General features: G+C 36.1%; 1 protein-coding gene across 2 annotated transcripts in view; it reads left to right on the top strand.

The window, feature by feature from the left end:
- znf277 (zinc finger protein 277) overlaps positions 1-23,747 on the top strand; it is a 45,767-nt gene that overhangs the window by 14,374 nt on the left and 7,646 nt on the right. The window contains exons 2-7 of one of the 2 annotated variants that reach the window (XM_069192408.1): positions 1,283-1,602; positions 3,274-3,475; positions 6,503-6,591; positions 10,599-10,681; positions 19,088-19,179; positions 21,856-21,966. In XM_069192408.1, coding sequence (XP_069048509.1) covers positions 3,348-3,475; positions 6,503-6,591; positions 10,599-10,681; positions 19,088-19,179; positions 21,856-21,966 — 503 coding nt within the window. In that variant the 5' untranslated portion in view covers positions 1,283-1,602; positions 3,274-3,347. The remainder of the gene's footprint in view (positions 1-1,282; positions 1,603-3,273; positions 3,476-6,502; positions 6,592-10,598; positions 10,682-19,087; positions 19,180-21,855; positions 21,967-23,747) is intronic. The other variant, XM_069192407.1, reaches the window with a different exon arrangement.

The raw sequence follows: 23,747 nt of genomic DNA on the forward strand, positions 1-23,747 counted from the left end.
ATGTATGACCTGATGCTGCTGTAGTGTATATGGCTCTGTAAGTAGCACTTTTCCCTCTGAACATGCATCCCTCTGAAGTGCAATATGGTGATGGTGGACACTGTGCTTTTAGGACAAATGGGCAGCTCAAAAAACAAGATTTCCATAAATAAAAATAATATTGAGAGATTTTTAATATTTTGACATTGAACATTTAATTCGATTTCAAACAAGCATCCTAGTAACTTAATTGCTTAATTTTTCATAGTTTATAATATACAGTATACGATATAATGTTTTTGTACATTGTATTAGGCTAGTTGGCCTTTACTGTATATATTCCTTCTCATTTCTTGTGTATTTTCTATTTTTCCATTTAATTCGTGCAGTGTCCTCCTCAGGGTCTGTCAGTTGCATTTCCTGTGGCTGCTTGAGTTGGCAATGACACAGCACCGAATCCATTTATTCTGCCATACTGTACACTGAAGCTAACTTTTCTGGAATACTTAGTTCCCTTGTTAACACTAATGTGCAGTGTTAACAAGCAGGTGTCAAATATAGTTTCTGGTTGACAGCATCATCAACGTTAGGACTCTGATATTATTGGTGTGCAAAAAAGTGCAAATTTTACAATAGATGTTATTTTTCAACATACATGTAATTTGTTTCAGTTTTATTTCTGTCTCATTAGATAGAAACCTCTCAAGACTGCATCTTTTATTCTATTTTATATAACAAATAGCCCATATTTTTTGTCTTGGTAATGGTTTCTTAGCCTAATTGGCCTAAACTGTATATTGTATATTCCTTCTCATAGAGTAAAAAGAAAAAGAGCAAGCCCGAATGATATGAATATAAAATAGCTTTTTTCTCTATTTTTAGAAAAAAGGGATCACTCCCATGGCCAGCCCACATCTTGTTGGGGGCTGAGATTATCTGCACCACAATTACTTTCTTACTCCAATTTCCTTTGTGCTTTTAATGTTCTGATGTTAGCTTTCACCTACAGGTCTGTCTTCTTTCTTCACAAGAGACCCTTCTGTCTCCCATGGGTCTCTTTGTCTCTTCAGCTCCTCTCCAGGCGGAGTTCTTAATCCGGTCTGCCTTTCTGTGGCTGTTTTTCTGTTCTGAGTGTTCTCTTGGTCCGTGATGTTAACCAGGAAGACTCTACTCATCCGCTGGTCTGTCTTCCACCTGGGCTCACAGATCCCTTACCCAGCCATGACCACCAGCTTTTTAGGAACGCAAACTCCTGGCTTTCCCTCTCACCCTTACTGTTTTTTCTCCCTTATCCCATGATCAGGCCTTGCCACTTAGATGACCCTTTCCATCTGTCTGTTCAATCCCTGCAACACACCCCTGGGTATGGCATCCCTCACCACATTTTCACCGGCTGCTATTCAACTTGTCAAGTTCTGCCAGGGCTGTCAGAGAGCATTCTGGGAAGACACTCCTAACTGTGGAGCCCCCCCTCTTTCCCTCTCACACATCTCACCCCATTTGGACTGGGACACTTCACCACAGCAAGCACCAGCGCACCTGGCAGAGGAACATTTGGTCTAACAGACCCTACCCTTTCTGTGGCACAAACTGAGGTGTAGTTCATTTCTCACATCACGCCAAGTAAGAGTCTTTCCAAACAGTTGTTCTCATGTGAGTTTCCACTCTCTCTCTTCTCTCCCTTTGCCCTTATTGCCACCAGAACTGCTGAAATCAAATGTGAATGTTGGCTTATGGGGAGCTTCTCAAATAATGAATAAAACTGCATATAATTGCTTTGGTTTTAGTACTGCCAGATTTCATTTTTTCAGCTGCGGTGTCACTGAAATCTTTCTTAGACCGCATAATTTGTGTTAATAATTGTGTTATTGTGTAATCAGGGCATGAAACCCCAGTTTTGCTGTATTGAACATTTGCCCCGATTGCTCAGTAGCTCTTGCTTACACTTGCGTTGCTTGCAGATAGATAACTGGCTAGGAGTTGTGCTGAAAAATGGGACAAGGCAGGCAGGGGACAGACTAGACAGGTCTTAATTTCTTTGTCAATTTTCATGCATTTTATTCTGCACAGATTTAATCTGATAAAAAAAGGAGGGGCATACTCTTCCTACTTTTAAATGTGAGGGACCCTTGGATGTTTTGACCCCCCTTTCCATTATGAAACATGAAGCAAAGGTCCTTTCTACTTTGTGATGATACTTACCTTATCTGTGGAGGGGGGCCGCAGGTGCAAAGTGGGTGCAGAGGGTCCTCTCCCGTGTGTGCAGCATTCTGGGATCCCAAATTATTATTAGCCTTGAGCCCAAGTCACACTTTTGTTTCTGCCCTGCTGAGTGTTCTGTGAGGTTCACAATGTGCAAAAGACAGGGGGGGCATAAACTACGAAGTCCTAATGTGTAAAGACTAAATAAATAGGAACAGCTGTGTTTTGAAAGTGCTTTATTGCAAAAACATATGGGAAAAGAAAAGGTAAATAAAAGCTTTATTAGTTTCTGCCTCGGTAAAAGGTGAGAGCCTTAAAGATTAGGAGGGTGGATGGAACCAGGTCAGCAGCAGATGAGTCCAGAGGAAGAGAGCCAAGTCTCTGCCATCCCACAGAGCAGTGCTTCTCACAGGAGCTGCTTGCAGTCTTATTCCAGACACAATTTCTGAAGCATGAATAATGCCGTAATGAAGAAGTGCCATCTTTGTTTTGGAATGTGTTAATATTTATACAAGTAGAAAATTTTGATTTAAAGACATGGTATTAGAATCCAGGCTATACCTGCTTAATATTGTGGGGAAAAACATAAAAAAACAAACCATTCTACTTGTAAGGATTTTAAGCTTGTGTAATTAATGTCTTTACATATTATCAGTGGTATAATGTGTTATCCCACATTATTTAACCATGAATTAGGTTAAGGTTAAATTCATTGTCATCTCCGCACCAGAGCATCTTTAATTTTGTACTGACTTGTAACAGTGAAACTAGTGCTTGACAAGTTGAACATTTGCTGCTTTGAAAGCCCATTTAGTTTAAAGACAAAAAAGGATATTTTAAAACAAAGCAAATTTCCATTTAAATTTTTTACTTTTGATTGTGCCTAACAAATCTTTAAAAGTAAAAATTTATTAATGAATGTCTGCTGTGCATCTACTTAAAAAGCAAAATGTAGCACCAAAAACTGCATTTTATTGATACTGTATTGCATTTTTTCATATTTTCATGTATTTGTAAATGATAGGTTACTTGTTGTTTGTTTGTTGGTTTAGTTACATCACTGCTGTGTTCTTCTCATTCCCTTTTTTCCAGAGGGACGGGACTCAATTTTGGAACCACTGTCTTTGCCAGAAAGGCCAGGCTGTACTGCACCTCCAGACAACAGCATGCCAGTACCCTGCCTCCTATGTACAGAGTCTTGTTCTCCTGCTGAAAAGGAAGCACTTCTGAAACATATGGTCCTTGAACATAAGCTGGTCATTTCTGATGTCAAACTTATTGCTGACTTTCAGAGGTAAATGTTCACTTACCCTGCAGTGAGATCTAAAAGACTCATCACACTGTTCCCTTCAATGCTGTAAATATAGTGAATGTTGGTTATTGAATTCTCTGTCTAGGTTTTTTATGCACGTTTAAGGTTTTACTATTTGAGCCAATTTTTTATAAATAAACCATCTTTTACGAGACCAATCACTCACCTCTGTTCTTCTTTGCATCCCTAGCAATGAGGCCATCACATTTTTCATCTGTCTGTTTAGAGCTGCCAGATGGTCAATTGTCTTTGCTTTTGGGCTAAAACCTCGTTATTAAGCATTAAGCAGTGGGATAGACCAAAGGTTTCTCAGGCTTTAAGTGTTAAGACTTTTCTTATCTCTGAATAATCCAACACAAATTTCCTAAGCAGGGACTGCAGTCATTTTCTTCTTATTAGTCTTCGGTAACTTATTGTGTTGTATAGCTGTAGTGTTAATATGGTTGTAAATATGGTTGCTATTTTAAGTGAAAGTATATCTTACTGTATATTTTATATATTGCTATATTAAATTATAGTTACATTCAAGTACTTCAGATGAATCAAACTTTTGATTAATAAAATTGGAATTAGTGTCACTAAGCTCTTAACTTGCCATTTGTGTGTGGTGTAGTGTTACAAATTACCCAACATACTATGTTGTACTCTAAAGTAATAAAAATAAAGCATCGTATAATTGGTAATACTCTTTGCACTCCAATTAAAGAGGCTTTATGATTAAAGTAGCTTAATTCTATTTAAATTGTTGTAAAAGACATATATAAAAGACAAACATCAGTAAAGTTTAATCAGTCTTATCTGGGTATGTACCGTATATGGTCCAGAAAGTCTCCTCTCTTAGTTTCTGTTTTCAATAACCAGACCAAAATTTCATTTTTAAAATGGAAATCCAGTGCAAATCCAGCATAAAGTAATTTGGTAATGCTTTTCAGAAGACATTCAGATGCTGTTTAATAATTATTTGTCCAGGACACCTCCATATTGCCAGTCAGAAGGATCACTCTTCATTGCTTCCTGATTTAAGGAAGATGCCCTTCAGTTGTGCCACAGTTGTACTGATGGGGTTTGACAAATGCTCATTGTAGTGTCCTTGAAAGCACTGAAATATCTACATGGGTACTTCCATTTCTGGTGTCTGAGTGCAAAGAGCATTACCAATTATATGATGCTTTATTTTTATTATTTTAGAGTACAACATAGTATGTTGGGTATTTTGTAACACTATTTACAGCACACATAAAAGACAGTGTTCACTACTTAAAAATGACACAAGTCACATAATTAATTTCTACTATTCAAAACAAAGTCCTGTTATTCATCACTGGTTTTGAAGGCTTTGAACATTAAAATGTTTAACAATCCATAATTGACCAGTAATTCGTGTAGAGATTTTGCTTGACAAGCTGTATCTCTTCACTGAAGACCTAGTATTTAGTAGTATGTGTTTGGAGGAACTTGTTTTATTCTTCTGCCTACATGCTAGGTGAAGGTAGCAACAGTCATGGGTGGAAGACCCAGGAATAAATTTCTAACTTGCATGCAGCAACTTTTCCTATGCATGGGGCTGTTTGGAAACTGAACACTGAAGCGGTGTGATGAATGTGATATATCTGTCTTCAGCACACTAACACCAGTTCATGAATCAGCTGGGGTTTTTTCTCTTAAGAGATTTGGGATTAATAGCATTAGCTACACTCAAATAATCTGTACTATATGAGCCATATATATCTTCATTCCTGCAGACAGTTATGGATACCTTCTTTAGATTTTAGCCAGAAGGGATGGCATACATGCCGTGTTCCAGCTTTACAGAATTTATTTTTCCACAACACACCTCTCTGTATTGAGCACTTAGCAATAACTGTCTCTTCACTAAATCCAAATTCAGCAAAACGTATTAATTGCCTTCTGGGTGTAGGGTTACATCTTTTGACTACTATTATTCAGATAATTAAGATTAAAAAATGATGTGATTATTCTAAACTTTAATTTCTTAAGAATACTTTTTATGCACGTGTATGTCTCATTCTACAGAATAAGTGTTCAACCCCATACATATATACATGTATAACAATTAGGAAACTGCAGGTCTCCAATATGAGTTATACAGGCTCAGTGATGTGCATCACCTGTAAGCTTTGCATGTATGATTGACAAGGCAAAACACAGCAGATGCATTGTTAAATAAAAAGTAGTGTTTCTTGTTTTAGAAGTGTTAGATTTGTAGTGGTTTTAAGTGGGGAAGTTGAATTGGTTAAAGTTAAGTTTAACGTAATGTAATAAGGTAAAAAACAAACAGTAAAAACAGAACACTGGAGGTATGTTACTACTGTTGTTCTACTCTGACATCCTGCTTTCCAAATAATTAGGTGTGGAGAAAATGTTCACCATTCAATTTGTGCAACTAATGAAACAATTAGATTTGTTTAAGGAATATTTAATTTAGGCTCATGAGTATTTATTGTATTGATTATATTGTCTTATTTAGGACTAATTACAACAAAATGTTTCTGTAAAATCCTATAGTCACTAAAATCTTTGAAGCCTTGAGGAGATACAGTAACTGTTTCCTCTTTCACACTGTACTGTGGGCACCTGGCAAAGGTGTTTGTATCTAGTTTAGGGTCCTTTCATATTAAATGTTTGACTTCTCTGAAAATAGTTACTTTTTTTCTAATTGTGCACACTGTATGCCAATCAAAGAGAAAAAAAAAATTTGTAAGCCTATTGTATTTTTTCCACTTCTTTCAGAGATTCTGTAGCTAAAGTAAAGTGCTGATGACACAAATGTGTTTCTATATCTCACAGCTGACACTGTCCAGTGAAAGGGCAGGGGTTAGCTCAGCTATGCAGCATGGCTTCTGTGAGAGTTTTTCAATAATCAGAAACACAAACAATGGTGTTAGCTTGCTTCATTTAATTTTCCTTTTATTTTTGTGACTGAAGGTTATTTTTTTCTTGCATCTAACCAAAACATTAACACTTAAATTTGTTCTATTTGTAATTCAGATATATCCTGTACTGGAAAAAACGATTCGCCGAACACCCAATCACTGAATTCTGCAGTGTGATCCGGACAAATTCAGAAGGCCCCGTTGGTAAGCCCAGATTAACAATAAACAGAAAACAAAGTCGGGAAGATTGTATTGCAAACCAGAGATCCAGGAAATCCATGAGGAATGAGGATTTATTTGTTCATTTCTGAAATAATACCTTCTATTATCATTGCAGTGCTAAGTCTGTTATTATGTTTGTGTTAGTTATAAAATCTAGGTTTTCTCAGTGCTGTTTTACAAGTCATGTTGACATCCATTGCTGATTCTTTCTTTAATCTCATAGGTCCCTTATTTGTGAAGCAGCAGTTATGAATAGAATGTATGCCTCTGCTTACACTTTTAAAGAACAATAGATATGTTTTTTTCAAACATGTGATAAGACAGTAAAGAAAAGGGATCTTTAATCCACACCTCAAAGCATGAGCATTCTTAATGATCCCTTTCCCAGGGAACCTTCAATTGTGATTCAATGCTTCCATGTAAAAGTGTGCACTTTTGATGTCTGTCCTTCCATGTGAATATGTCCTGTCTTTATTTGTTGAAGAATAATGAATGATTAAACCAAGTCAACTAGATAAACTTATTAACATCCTTATAATATGAGAAAATGTTTTGAATTTGAAAAATTAATTGAAAGTATTGATGATTCTATACCAAATCTGAGGAGGATGTTTTTTCTTGATCAAGCTTTAATACCATACCTGTAGGTGAACAGTTGGTAGTCTGTTTAAATGTTTTCAGTCAAAGTGAACACAGTATATATACACAACAGGGGTGCCCAGCTTCTGTCCTGGCAGGCTCCTTTGTATGCAGGTTCCAACTGCAGCTCAGCTCTCAATGATCCAACTGAACGAAATATTGGCAATTTAACAGCTTTTTCCAGCTCTTAAGATGCTCGTGATTTAAAGGTATGGCCCTTCTTGGCTGAGTTTGGGTACCCAGATTTACATCAAACCCATGCAATAGTGACAGAAATTGCATGGCTTTTTCTTCATACATGAATATACAGACGTTAAGTATTAAAATATGCACAATAACTACAGGCAAGACTGGCCAACATTTGTATCCAACTTGCCAGAGGTTTCAGTGAATGTATCAACAGAGCAAAGCTCAATGTACAACTTTTCAGATTATGATGCTGGTGCTTTAATCTTTTATTTATTGATACAGGGTTGGATGCTCTCAGTTCACAGCAGTGTGTTATTTTCCGAGTTACTCTACCAATTTATGCAGTTTAGCTTCTGTTTCTATGTGGATAGAAGGGCTATACATAAGCTGAAGGAAAAGGTAAGGAATAGCTGCTAGTGTTACACAACTAGGAGAAATCTCATCTACAATGGACTGGGAAATAAACACCCATTTCTCAGTTCCAAAACATGTTTTAAAATGGTTATTCCCTTGAAGGTATTCAAAACTGCAAATAGAATGTAATAAGACATGGCTAATTCTTGTGTACAGTGCCCACTTATCATGTTGATTTTTATGCCTACATTCAATGGCACATGGTTCAGAATTGTGTTTTATATGTTGTTGTCATTACTGTGTTAAAACGTTTCTCGCTTTCATCTCTAGTTCAAAATCTGAATGCTTAGTCATTTAAGTATTAATATACTGTGACCACAGTGATGTTTTTTTTGTGTGGTTTAAGTGCATCTGTCATAAAAACAGCTTGCCCTGAAACACACCGTTTAGAAACTCAGGCCCTCCCACCACACCTGCTGTATAATGACTGTCAGGGGTGAAAAAACGACCACAGTTGTCAGCAAAAAAGTGCTAATCTGGATTTAATAATACGTGTGACATAGAGGTGGCATAATGGTGAAAGTTTCATGAGTGTTGAGTTTAAGAAGGATGATAATAAACATGTACATTGAAAAGTTTACTGTAAAATGTTTGGGTGTTTCGTTGTTAATAGTGGTATAGAAAAACATTCTCAGATATGTTTTTTTTTAATTGAGTTTAAAATTAAGTTGTCATCTTAATACATTTTGTTGTTCAAGGTCATGTGTATTTGTACTTGTTAGCACCTTGAGTCCTCAAAACCATCATTGAAGGATAAAAGTCATAATTAGTAACTCCAGTGTCTCTAGTATCACATACAATATGTACAATTTATTTTTTTAAACAATTTATCATTTCTATTTAGATTATTTAATTACAGTCAGGTGTCTATTAATTAACATTTTTCTCCTCTTTTTCACACATTTTTATTAGTTTGCTTGCTAATAATGTTTCCTTTCCGAGGGAAAGAAATGATCTCACTTCCTCTTAGTTCTCATTGCTGTTTAGTAACCTCTGTTTTTGGTCAGTAATCTTCCCTAGTTTAACTCGCGACACTTTTTTAAAATAATTAAGCACAAGGGGAAAGACAAGAATCCAGCGATAGTAAAATCTAAATTTGGTTTGTTATGTGAAAAGCATGTTGATTTCAGGAACTTACAGACGAATTTAAAGACGAATCATGTGGCTATGAAGGTACACTCAAGATTTAGAAATAGACTACATATGAGTTGATTGTATGTGCAGCACCACTACAGAGATGTCCCACCAGGTTTGATAATGATCAGCTAAATTCTGGAGAATGTCAAAGAATGCTTTGTCTGATAGCTGAGGCCAGAGATCAATATAATTAAATATTTAATAATACTAAAGATAAATATTGCCAGAAATAGAACAAATGTATGTGCAGACATTTAGCACAGTGGTCAGGTGTTGCTGGACTTCTAATTGGAGGCTGTTGGATCAAATCCCAGGTGAGACACTGCTGTCGTATACTTGACCTGAATAGTTCTAGTGAAGTACCCAGCTTTTTAAATGGGTGTAAATGTAAAGTCGCTTTGGATATAAGCTTTTGGATATAAGCATCAGTATAAACATCAGCCAAATAATCTAGTAATAGCAATAGGCAAACATTAAACTCAGGTATATCGTATATCAATTATACGCTATACGGGCGGAGCGGTGGCTCTTTGGCTGAGGATCTGCGCCTGTGGCTGGAAGGTGGCCGGTTCAAATCCCACAGCCGGCAGAGGAATCCTACTCTGTTGGGCCCCTGAGCAAGGCCCTTAACCCCAACTGCTCCAGGGGCGCTGTACATTGGCTGGCCCTGCGCTCTGACCCCATGCTCTATCCCTATCTGTGTGTCTGTGTGTCTCATGGAGAGCAAGCTGGGGTATGCGAAAAGACAAATTCCTAATGCAAGAAATTGTAAAGGGTTAATAAAGTGATGATGTTAATTGATTCTATGGGACTTATGTTCCAAAATATTCTTTTGGCAGGCTTGCATTCTCAAAAACTAAAAATGGACAGTAACAAATGAAACATTGGGCAGTAATGTCATATTTGGAAAGCACTGGTTTTCTTCTTGATATTCTTCCACAGTCACATTAGCCAAGGCAGGAGTGGCCTGTAATTCCTTGGATGTTACTCTGGGGTTCTTTGGAACTTCCTTGATGATTTTGCAGTTTGTTCTTGGAAAGATTTTGCTTGTTTGACAATGGATTGGTAAATCCTCAGAAATTGTTTTGTAGTTGTATGATGCATTTCCTGACCGAAAACCCTAAATTGCTTTTTACATAAGAGATTTGCTAGATCATGGCGTGGCTTGTTTCCACATACCTGTGTGGTGAAGACCAAACTCACGTTTCTGATCTTCATATACTGTAGGTGGGGCATTCATAGCTGATCCCCCTAGATCTACTTAATTATTTAAACATCTGGTTCTAATTATCCCCTTTTTTGAACAAGCAATACGAGGGGTTTGCTTACTTTCTCATATCCCCTGTACCCTAATTACTCATTGTTCATGCGTCATTTTGTTTTAAGTGACATGGAATTGGTAACTATAAACTCTATTGGATATTTACATAATGACTGGTTTTGGTTCAAGAAGGCTATCATGGTAAAACTATTATATTTGCATATTTATTTTTCGAGTTCACAAACTTTTTTTTGGCACTGTAGATAAACTTCAAACGTTGCAGAGCTTTGTTCTCATGACTTTACTGTGTGCAGGAAGATAAATTTCCCTTTGTCTTGTGAAATTGCAGAAAGACAAGAGGATTACTTCCTGTTGTGTGATGTTTTACCAGAGGACAGAGTTCTCAGGGAACAGCTTCAGCAGAAGAGACTAGTAAGTACTTCACAACAACTCACAAACACAGTTCAGTGGTAATACTTTATAAATTGAAGCACACTAGTCACTGGCATTATTTTGGCATGGCAATAATTAGATATAAGATCATTAGGAAATAAGAGAAGTTAGACAAATAAACTCAAATGACTTTGTAATCATTCTGAATTTGTACCTTTTATACAGTATGTAGACATGTAAAGCACATATTGGTTTGTTTATTGTGTTCTCATGAATAACAGATTTATGGGATCAGAATGGGAATTCAGAATTCATGATGGGATTTTAACAGGATTGGTTATGCTTACAAAACTCTCCAGTACTGTACAGGCCAAAGCTGCAAAGAAAAGCTTGCTTGCCTCTATACAGTTCTGTATTAAAAATGCAAAGCTGCCAATCTGATAGTTCATGGAAGACAGCCTGGTCCTTCAAAAGTGCTTTCAGCTGCTGCAAGTGCATTGCTTACCATTTTCTGTTTTAGATGAAAGCAGATCCAAAAAGGCAATACTATGTCCAGACAGATAGAATATTGCATAAACAGTTGAACTATATGAATATTTATCAACCTTCTCAAAAGGAAATAATGTATAACAAGACTGCTAGTATTGATCTGTGAAAGCTTCTCATTTACAACTGCAGATAAAGCCTTCTATCACGCATATTTAGCGGCGTGTCACCAGCATGGCTGCCCATTTAGTCCTAATCCTTTCAGAGTCCATATGCGTACTCGTTTCGTTATTCATTTCCCTCTCTTTTCAGTGTTATCTTATAACATTTTCAGTGGATTTACTGCAGCAGCTGAATAACTGTTCCAAAATTGGTACTTTGTGATTTTAGTCAATAACGTTCTTCATTCACAAATTCCTGAGAGTATTGCATGAAGCAGAAAAGTGGAATAGTGTTATTCCTCTACAGTGGCTTTCTTTTCTACTACATACAGTATAGCTTTTATTTCTCCATTCCTTACCTTTTCATGTTTTATTGTACAGTCCATAGAGTACAACCCATAACTCTTTTAATCATCTATACAATTTTAGATGTTTTAACATTGAAAACTTCTTTCCCATTACTCTTTTTATATTAAACCTTATGCTCATTGGATATCTAAACTTATTATACTGTATTAGGTTTTAATTAGACATGGTCTTAATCACTTTTGGATTTTAATGCAAACACGTATTTTAATAGATTATACAAGCATTCATTTTGTAAGAAATTGTTTTACATTTGGAAGAATTATCAGACGCAGAATGATAATTTATTGTTTTTAATAACTCACTAAAGTCAGTACAAATGCAAGGAATTTTTGTAATTACTATTTTCAGGTGTTGTTAGTCTTAGAATAGAAAATGCACTCTGTGTTTAACAGGCCTAACAAAGTACTGCAATTGGGCTTCATTAAATTTGTTTTCCACTTAGAACATGCATGAGTATTTACAAAAATGTTGCTCCATCTGTTACTCTGAGTGGAAAATTGCAGAACCCTTCTTAGTAAACAAAGATAATATGGCTTTCAGGAACCATTGAAGCTGCATGTAATGCTCACTTCACTAGGCACTATGGGTTCTTTTGACTTGAGGATCAAATGTGATTGTCCTATAACAAGATGGACAGCCATTTTTATTTCTGAATATGAGTTTCTCGCCATTGAAATTAAAAACACTCAAGTTTAAGTTAGTTCAATGTCCTGGGAACGATTAAGTATAAAGACATTCAAAAAGTTGTCTTCCTCCTATATAGTGAATATTGTGTATTGATTTTCACTTTGTAAAGGATATTCCAATTAGCCAGATGGCTACAGGAAGGACAATTTGAGGATCTCAAATGGCTATTTTTACATCAGAATCCTGGGAGCCAAAACACACAGAAAAATCTGTGTATTGGTGGGGGTGGAGATACCATCTGTTCCTAAAAGAAAAAGCAAAAAAAAAGGAAGGGGAAAAACCTGTGGGTAACGGTTAATTACATGTTTCCCGGGCTATATGTTGCTCGTCCTTTGTTTATGTTGTGAATACACAGACATCCTTACAAAATAATGACAGGAACCATGTCAGAAACGAAGCAGTATCCTGCTTATGTGTTTATTTAAAAATGCCCTGAAAAACAATAAATACTAAAGAATAATCCGAAACTAAAACAGTAAAACGAATCAAACGCTGAAACAGAAAGACCTGTTTCTTTGTGAAGGATAAAATGAACATTGTACATGGTGCTTCATTTATACTTCAACTTGAAAAGACTACACCGGAGAAAATCTACACTGAAAGTGTGGAAGTGCCCTTAGCCTGGTTATGGTTTTGTAATTGCATTTTTAGGTTAGAAACCCTAATGCTTCATATAACAGCACAGAAATGAGAAAGATCAAAAAGTGGGATCTCTGTCCCAGAAACAAGAATAACTATTTCTTGTGGCACGTATCTGGTTTACCGCCCTGCCTGTTGCACAGTGGTAATATATCAGTCCATCAGCTGCACTAAGCAGCTAAGAGATGAGAGCTGGCCTACAAAGTGCTTTGTGGCTGACCTGCCATGACTGCCAACTGCTGTTTTGATTAGCAGCTGGGATAAAGAAAGATTCTCATCTGGTGTGCGGTGATCCCTGAGTGGTCACTTTGGTCCTCAATCTTCTGAACTCATTCATAGTTAGACGGCAGGAGAAATTAGGAGCATCTGCAGTTACCGGGAGGGAAGTAGTATGTTTCCAGATTTTGATTCTTTTCGTATTAAAGAAAAGCACCGTCTTCCTCTTGGTCTCATGTGTAAGCACGCCGCTATATTAATGCAGCTCCAGCTGTGTATTTGACTCTAGGCCTTATTTGAGTGCTGCTCTGTTTTGTCTTTCTCTTTTTTTACCCTTCTGGTGAGTCATGTATTCAGTAAAGATTTGACTATCTCTCTATGCTACCTTACAGTGTGTACTGTATATACTGTATATATTTCAGTATCTTAAGACTTAAGAGAAAAAAACATTTAAGAAGCACATTTAAGAATTCTTTCAAATGTACTCAGTTGGCATTACAGTCCCAACTGAATTTTTGGCAATAAACATTCTGTAATTTTGACTTGCTTGCCGCCACATACACTATTAAGTGATACACAAAAGATATAGATTTCAATCCTGTGAAACCATTACTAATTAGCAGAGAAGATTGTGCCCTCGTTGGGGAAAAAAAGGCATTTTTGGTAGAAATCTAGTTTACTTCAACATGATAACATTAAAATCCAATTACAGTAAGTATTCTTACCGAGGTAATTTTGTTTCTATTAGTTACAGTCACAGAGACATATTATAATGTGTGCCAATTTTATGTTGGATCTGATTTGCACAAAAGTGGGCAGCTCAGCATTGCTTTGTTCAGACTGTTTACTAAAAAGCCTTTGGGTCATATTATAGAGAAATACTCTCCTGAATCAAGATTTTCTACATTTTAAAAAATATTTTTTTAGCACTGTGCAGGAAAGAGAGGTGTGAAATGCATTATATTCAAAACAATGGGCATATTGTTAGATCTAAATTTAATTAAACAGCAAGATGTGCGGTAAATAAACTGATTTGTGCACAGATGTTACCTACTGTCTTGACTTCTCCTTGTTGCCTCTTTATCCCTCTGTACAGTTGCTAACTAATGTTTAAAATGGGCACTACCAGTGTAATTTATAACATTTGTTATAAAAATATTTGTAGTCTTGACCCTTGAACTCCCTCACTTCTTAAGAGTATACAACAGACATAAGATCCATTTTCACAAGCAAAGTAAATCCCCTATTAAGAATCATTCTTCTCTGAGACCTAAACACTGCTGAAGCGAAACTGCTCTAAAGCAAATAAAGCAGTCTCAATGTTTTGGGAAATTATTCTATTTTTTATTTCTTTCTAATGCGATTAATAAGGCTATGGCAGGCCAACTTGATGAACAATTCCAGAGAAAATATTCGTTGGAGAACTTCTGGGTTTCCTTCTTAATGAAACCGCCTTGCTGAAAGACAAAAGGTCTTTTTGCAGCCTTTGAAGTGGGTTATGTAACATGTAGGTCTGTAAGCATTTAGCCAACATCTAAGGCCTTGGACCTGCGTGCCTCTTGTCTGTGGGTCTTCAGTATGTCTCTGTTAGAAAATGTAAAACTCATCTGCATGCTACAGAGCCTGGTGGTCCTCAGGATGTGTTTTGGGCTCCTAATTGTTTGTTTTTTATGTTTTTATATTGTATGCATTAATATCAGGCAGTAACATCTTGGCTTTCACATCTGTGCTAATGACATGCTAATTTCTGAATTGTTTCCAATGCAAGTAGATGTAACATTGTTTGCTTTTACGCACTATTTAACTGAAATACAGTATTGGCCATAACGCGGCTAAAGACAGTAGCGGCTAAAGCAGAGTTTTTGTTTTAACTGATTTTCAGAAGTGATTAGAAATTAATTCCTTCTGGGGTTACTTTTATAGGCAAATCTGTTTTACTATCAGCATATGGAATGAACCTGGGTGTTGGACCCTGTTACCCCTCCACAGTATGTCAATGACATCAGAAATTGTACTAAAAAAATTAAAAAGTCATTTGTGGCCTGAGGCTTCTCATGTTCCTTGTGATTCTCCGAGATCACAAAAATAAGATTTTTTTGTATTGTTCCTAGACATCAGCTTATACAAGCTGGGGCCAGCAGTTTAACTGCCAGCATGAGTAATGCTGACGCCTAACCTCTCTTTAATTTCTGACTGAAATCTATTGGAATATCCTTTTGTGTTACTGGAGTAGGTTTTGTTCACAAGATTGGTTTTGGTTACATATGTCTTGAAGTGGAGAGTACTGTGTAAAACTAATACTGTACAGTGGAATTGGGGATGCTGGTACTCCTACACTCTGAAATGCTGATTCTCTGCACTTACACAGAACAGTTTCGTTCTCATCTTCCTGATGTGTTTTAATCATTCAGAAAGACTGCAGAGGAGAGGGAGCACAAGCTGTTGAAGCATTAAAGGAGAGCCCCCCCCCCAAAGAGAACTAGAGAACTATTTGCTTTCAAATTGTTACTATATGAAAGTGCTATTAATTGTACGATTTGTCAAATTGGCATTACATGCATGCATGTGAACATTATGTGTGTTCAGGCTTCACATACCCAAGCAACATTTAGAACTGAATTTTGGTGTAAAAGGGTTTCTGTCTCTGTTTAAGACTGTCTAGTTGAGTGCAGTCTTTTCCTATTCATGGTGTTTTTTTGCAGAACAATAGGATCATCCTGAGAGGTTTCTTATATGCTTTTAAGTAAACAATGCATTTGTAGTTGAGGTGTTAAGGTCTTTATTATTATGATATAAAGAGCACCATCTTGAGCACCATCTTTTGGAGAAAAGAGATACTGCAGGTATATGGAGAACTGTGTCTATACTATAGTCTTTACCAAATATTATTCATCATATATTGAAAAGCTACTGTGAATTTGGCTTCACATTTCTTACAAAATGAACTCGATGCACACAACATTAGGTTTGCATATCAAAGTAAAAAGAAGCAGTAGTCCACTTCAGATTATTCTGCATATTGAAGTTGATGCATATTTTTAAGTGTATTGGGTTTATCATTTAAGGTTGTAAGTAATAACACACTGTAGATATATTGATGTATAATACAATTGAGGAATATGTCAATTATAGAATATTTTTAATTGTTCTTGCATGATTTAAAGATCTGGAGAACAGCAAAGCGAGTCTTATTTTACATAGTACAAAGCACAAACAAACATACGTACAGTGTTGCAGTTTTTACAAGATGCCTAATGAGTTGAAAATCATTATTGCTGTTACCAAAGTCATTGCAAATATCTGGATGAGAATCTTGTCTTTAAGGCAAAACTGGTTGCTAGGCAACTCAGTGAGGCAACCTACATTTCCCATCCCCCCATCCCGAGGTTATTGCATAAACACTGACACCTCTACATGCCTTTTATAACACTACTTTCTTACCATTTCATTTCTTCTGCCTTCCATTCACATAAAAGCCCTTTTCACCATTTCTAAAAGGAGAAGTTTGAAAAGTGTTTCATTTCTTTTTGTTCTCTGTGGTAGTAATTGTGACATACTTAGATTTAAAAAAGAGAAGTATAATAATGAACAGAAACTTCTAATAATAAAATATAGTGGAAAATCCCTGGTTTTCATTAAAGAGGTCCCCCTCAACATGCCCCCCACCTCCTTATTTCAGGAGCACTTTTTGGCTTAGTTAAATATGCTGGTTTTACGCTTAACAATAAAAAAACAATAAACAACATAAGATGACCTTCCATGTGTAATAGTTGTTGTGATTCAATTGTTTTATTTATAGACTGCTAATGTACTGTAAGTTGATAAATATCTAAAACAAACACCAATAGTACTTAAACTTCTGTTTAAAATGCACAAGCCTTTTACTGTTTTTCACAGCTCTGACAGGCTGGTTGTATTTCTTTATATCTCCCATTTCCTCTGTTACATTTTTAATTTAGGTATGGAAAGAGTTGCTTATCAAGACTGGTAGATTAAGTTAAATTAAAATTAAATTACTTTTTTGTGTCTTTTATTAGACTTAATAAGCCAATTTAGACATACCCTACACGTTGTTTAACAGTGTCCACTGGGAATATTTGAACAACTTCTGATAGAACAGAAGCATTCGAAATGAAAGATTTTTCCTTTTTAGCTGTACGAAAAAAATAACATTGGTGTCCCTTACTGAAATGCATATACTTGTTACATTTTTTGTCATAAGACATGTCTTCATTCGCAATTCAAAAGACTGGGCATGAGTTTAAATCAAGTTATGAATAAGCAGACTGCAACAGACTATGACAACGTGGTGTGTCAGTAATGAATACAACAAGGCATCTCATTCATCACAGCAGAGGTTAGTTCCTTTGGCTTATTTTTAAGGTTAATGGCTTCATTAAATTGCATTGAAAATATTTTGCAGTTTTCTTTCTAACTGCAAAAGTGCATCCCCCTAAAAATATGGATAGCGCTGTTATCATGCCCTTGGTCAAGGAACTGCACTCTTTAACCCCCTAATTTTTAGACGAGGATTCTCGGAGAAGTAAATGAAGTCATATGCACTCAGCCACTGTTATTAGTCACTAAAAAATGGGGAACTTACAGATGTTTTGCAGTGTAGTGCCCTTTTTATTTAAAAAAAAAAGGATCACATTGACACATTAAATTAAAATGCCCCTTAGTGAAATGTCTGTAATGTATAAATATTGAATAGATTATTGATAACAAAGGTATACAGCTATTTCATTGGTATTGAGAAATCATTAGAGCCAGATTGATGTAAATTGTGGATTCTTACAAGGTAAAGTGTTTGGACTGCTTTTCTTCTTAATGTATTTGCTAATCTATGTAAATGGAGTAAATTGTAATTTTGAGCTCTTTGATGAAGTGTATGACACCCAATACTCTTGATTCATCTTAAATTGTAAGCCTAGAAGCAATTAAGAAATGGACAGATACAAGGAAATATAGGGAATGTGAAGTGTGCATGTGGAGTAAGAAAATAAGACTGCATTCTACAGTGACCAGCATAAGAAGCACCCATTAGGGAAATAATTGAAGTATTGTAATGTAAACATTTATAATGTGTAATTCATTTTAGTTCTCAATTTGTATATGCTTGCCTTTTGGATTTTAATTCCATATCCAAAGATTGTGTCCAAGAGTGACACCTTTTCACTTTCTGCATAATTTCAGAAATACAGAAAGACCACCTTATCATCATTTAACACTCAGAGACCTCCCCGATGATCATATTTTTAAAAATCACACAAAGCCATGATTCTCTGTTTATAGTTAAGTTATAGGACTATAACTTTATAGTTATAAGATATTGTTAAGTTTTTTGTTAAATCTGTTGGCAAACTTACATTTGTGTTCACCCTTCTTTTGCTCTCATTTATTTATGTGAAAGAAGGGATTGTAACAGGTCTGAGGCCATCTTGTCAAAAGAGTGCCCTTTAAAAATCTCATGCAGTTTAAACAGATACATTTTCAGTAATTCTGTGTGCATAACAGCAACTGGTTGGCACAGTTTCTTGTTGACTGCCGTGTGAATGAACTCTTAATAGAGGTCTGATCTAGTTTACACCCAAGCTCTGCCAACTTTTTTCTTTACAACAGGCAGAAGGAATTTTCATTTATGGTGGGGGAGCTTTTGAGGAAATGGAAGCCATTGAGATGTACGTAATTGAAAGGGTATTCTTTTAAAACACAGGAAAGGGCATTCATAGACATTTGGAAAGCAGAATCAGTTTTTCAGCCAAAACCTTCTCTACCAAACAAACAATAGGTAATGAGTTTCATACATGTCAGATAAAAAAAACAGATTTGTGAGAAGTAATTTTGGAATGGTTTGTCACATTCTACACAACGGCTGGATTTGCAGGAAGCGATACTGGAACAGCAGCAAAAAGAGAGGAATGAAACCATCTTCCACCGGACTTGTATGTTCTGCACTGAAGAATTCACTGGAAATAGGTCAGTATTGTACTTCTGCTACAGCCTTGTCTGACATGAGAAGGACAGGATATTGCACATTGTTGAATCTGAAAAAATATTTGAGAAGATGTACATTTATGTAATTGTTTTAGTATACAGTACTAGATATGCAGTGGATTAATTTGAAATGCCACTTTTTTCTTTAACTGGGGGGGATTGGATATCAAACTTGTACAGGACTAAGACTAAAGTACAGGGCTTTTTTCTGGAATCTGGGATATCACACTTGGTAGACCACTTGTCGCCCACCTGGATGACAAATATTGGGAACCATGGCCACAACATCAGTAAGCAAACCTCCATTCTCTTGTAAGACTGATCAGGCGTTAATTTTAAGTAATTACAGGAATGTTTTCTGACTTTTATCAGGGTTTTTCTAAGCTTTAGAGCAGGGATTGGTAACCTACTGCATGCCTGCTTTTATTGGCACACAAATGGATTTTTAATGGCACGTGCAATAAAAGTAATAACCCACAAATAAATTAAGTTAGGAAAACAATTTAAAACTATGCTTGAGTTTTTAACGACATTCCACTGAAAGAAAGCTCTTTGGCATAAAAAACGATTCACTTGGTTCATTTACTGTGTTATTTTTAGCTGCACTAGCCTATTTCTGGACACACCACTCAAAGTGCTTTACAGGTAATGGGGGACTTTTCTCCACCACCACCAATGTGCAGCACCCACCCAGATAATGCAACAGCAGCCACTGAGCTACAGTATGCTCTGAGAGAGTGATGAAGCTGGTTCACAGATGGGGAATATTAGGAGGCCATTATTGTTAAAGGCCAATGGGAAATTTGGCCAAGAAACCGGAGTAACACCCCTACTCTTTTCGAGAAACACCATGGTATTTTTCATGACCACTAAGAGCCAGGACCTCGGTTTTACATCTCATCTGAAGGACGGTGCCTTTTTTTACAGTATACTGTCCCCATCACTATACACGGGCTGCAGGGTGAGCGCCCCTTACTGGCGGCACTAACACCTCTTCCAGCAGCAACTTTAGCTTTCTCAGGAGGTCTCCCATCCAGGTACTGGCCAGGCTCAGCCTCAGTGGGCTGCTAGTTGTGAGTTGCAAGGTGATATGGCTACTGGCTATCACACTTTTTGTGTGATATTTGTCACACTTAAGTGTAAAGTCAAACATTATGGACCAAATGGCGTTTGCTAGGCGTAAGCACAGTTCAATGTTCACTCATTTCAGCCCTTTTGGAGAGAAGAATATGGATTTCTTCAACATAAAGTCCATGCAGTTTGTCCTCTGAGTGTGTGAATAAACTGCAATTAGCAATTCTTGCAAGACACCGTGACTCTTAAAGCTCTGCTGCCTAAAATCCATGTATGGCACAACTTCAGGGGAAGATATAGCTAAAATGTTCATTACTTATTTAGGGGAAAAGGGAATAGACATAAAATATTTTCTGTAACGACTGATGGTGCCCCTGCTATGGTCAGAAAACAGTTCCCAGAGATCATTGTCGATCAATTTGGCCACTCCACAGTAAAGTTTAATTCATCAGAAAATGAATTATGTGTGCCACAATTTTGAATTAATAATGTGAGCTTAATAATGTGATGCCTACATCAGTGAAAATAGTGAATATTCTAGTTGCTCGATCTGCCTTAACTCACAGGCAGTTTTAAACTATGCTTCTTGCTTTAGATTGGAGAACTCAGCAAGGAAGAGGAAGGGTAAGAATCATACTTAATTGTAAGAGGTCATTTATTAATTTTGGATATTATATTTTGATATAAAAATTGTTATTAAACAAAATGTAAGTAGGGGCTGTTATTGATGCAACAAAATATCAATGGAATTCAAATCTGTCAAAATCTGATCGGTTGCCCAGCGTTAGAGGCCAACTGAGCTAAAACTAAATTTCTGTCTAGCTCAATTATTTTCTTCCTCTGTAGGGGCTGCTATGATGTTGAAAGTTGAGTCTACTCTAGTTAGCTCCCAAATCGCTTAATAAACACCCAGAGATTTGCACTCCCTATGAGCCTGCAGCCAAAAACATTTGCATTTCAAATTTACAGAAACATATTATGTAATATGTTTGTTGCAGTCCTTGCGATTAACAATAAAGTAAATTAAGCTTGTTTGTATAGATTTGGACTGATCTGTGTGTCATATGTAAAAACCATGCAGAGGAAGAAGGCTCTGTAACTGTAACTTTTTATGAATAGTAAAACAATGAATTCAGCAAACTTTGAATGTCTAACTTTGAAGTTCTAGGTTCATCAGCATGGAAACTATTTTATTTTCCTTAGAGCTAAACTTGATAGTTATCTAAAATTTTATGCCACCTGTGTATTTTAATACCCATTAGGTCTGAATTTAAATTAAATTAGAAAAGTGTTAGGCTGTTGTACTAAATCAACCACCCCCCATTATGACATCACTTGAGAATTCTGTATCTGTAAAGAAAGAACCAGAAATAATCTTTACTTTTTTATGAGATTCCCTCCCTATATGTAGCACACTTTAGGATCCTTTGGGATGAAAAGCATTATACAAATCCAAATAAATGTATTGTTGTTGTATTTGAACTAACATTAATTGCAGTTGGTTGATTTGATTAAGTTTGGTTTGAAAGTCAGCTGAACTCACTGATTATCCTGCATGTATACCTATATTTTTCTTCTTTCAAGGTCTTTTCTTCTTAACCATATGGCGAAAGAGCATGACTTCAATATGGGGCTTCCCGACAACATTGTGTTCTGTGAACAGTTCCTTGACACACTGCAGAGAAAACTTGACAAGTACGTTTTTCTATGAGATATTCAAAGAAATTATGCACTAATGTCTTTTCCCCTGCATTTAAGAATTTCTGTTTTATCAAATTAATTATAGTTCTTCTAAAGACATTGTCCCATATCTGTTATGTCAATAGAGAGATTTAGAAATTCTTTATTAGTGGTTGACAAGAAGTAATGTTATTCTGAGACTGTTGCATCTCAGAAAATGAAATATAATATTCTTGCCACTAACAAACATTGCAAACACAGACTTGGAGATTATTAATGTTATTCACTAGGTAAAATGAAAAAAATAATTATTTACTACCAATAAACATTGCAAACATATTGAATTGGAAGAATGTTCTTGATAGTTTGATAACCCTATGCTGCTAGTTTCATGTCATTATACCTGCTTGTGTGACATACAGTGTATCCATACGAAGAACAATCTTGCAGCACCAAATAGCGAAGAAGTGGGTTTTATCATTAATGCATCATGTTTGTGGTTTTACAACATGGAATTTGTAAGCAACATGGTAGAGTACAGGACTACAAATTAGTGAAAAGGCTTTCGCATGTATAATCAAGGCCAAAGGAAAGCCTAAGAACATTTCTTAAGGATAGAAATATACTTAAAAGTAAAATACAAGACAAGAAAACAAGAGCCTTTAGAGTCCTATCTAAACACACAGATTGTTCTACAAATAGCCAGTAAGGCTTTTCCCTCAAATTACATAATACAAGGTAATAAATCAGTCAAACAACCAGCAAAATGTGTTGCTGTTGTTGCTGAATTTGCTCTTCTTCACTGATATCTCTATTTGTTTTTGTATTCTTTCTGCTCCCTTCCAGCTTTCTCCTGTTATTGTCTGGTCACCTCCTTTTGTAGCCAATTACCCTTCTCCTTCCTGTTCCTGGATGGGTGGTGGGACATCCAGTTTATCAGTGAACTCTTCACATAGCAGGCAGAATGTGTGTTTGGGGGTCTTAGTCAAAACCCTAAACCTCAATCTTTCCAATTTATGATTCCATTCTAACATTGAAACAAGGTTTACATTAAAGGCTATGGTTTAGGATAACATTTAGAGTTTAAGCTAGATGAAATGTAGTGTAGAGTGAGTGTGAGGGTTTAGATTTCAGGCTAGTGAAGAATGGTCATTACAAATAAATTCAAGTCTTGGTGTAAGGTAAGAGCTAAGGATAAAGCAAGGATTAAGGCTTAAGATGTTGAGGCTATAGTTAGGGTTATGTTTCAGCTAAAATTATGGACGGTCAAGTTTAAAGTTGTAATTTTGGTATCGAGTTAATGGTAGCACTAGAGTTAGGTTTAGGTTTCACTTAGGGTTAGGCTTAAAATTAGAGGTAAAATGAAGTGTTGAGCAATAGCAATGTGCTCCAGCTTTTATTAACCAATTTAATATTAAGTCTAAAACAATGCTGAATTTCTTACTGTATACATACATCTGGAGTTAAAAATATACCTAGAATGTTTAAATGTTTAACTTTTTAACTCTCTAAATATTTACACTTCTTGTGTCTTTGTATTTCTGTTTTAAATGGTAACAGTTTCTAAACATTTTTAACTAAATTTTCTTCATTACAAAGTCAATACTTAGAACTTAATTTATACTAGGAAAGTGGGTCAGTTAACTTTGAACAGAAAGAAATGAACCCCAAATGATCTGTGGTATTAAAGGAATGTGCTGGGGTTTTTTTCCACTTTGGAAATTCAGATCAAATAGAAAGTACTGCCATAGTTTCCTCTAATGTGATACATACTGCATAGTTGCATGAATTATTTA

The sequence above is a fragment of the Lepisosteus oculatus genome, chromosome 7, assembly GCF_040954835.1.
Source record: "Lepisosteus oculatus isolate fLepOcu1 chromosome 7, fLepOcu1.hap2, whole genome shotgun sequence".
NCBI lineage: Eukaryota > Metazoa > Chordata > Actinopteri > Semionotiformes > Lepisosteidae > Lepisosteus > Lepisosteus oculatus.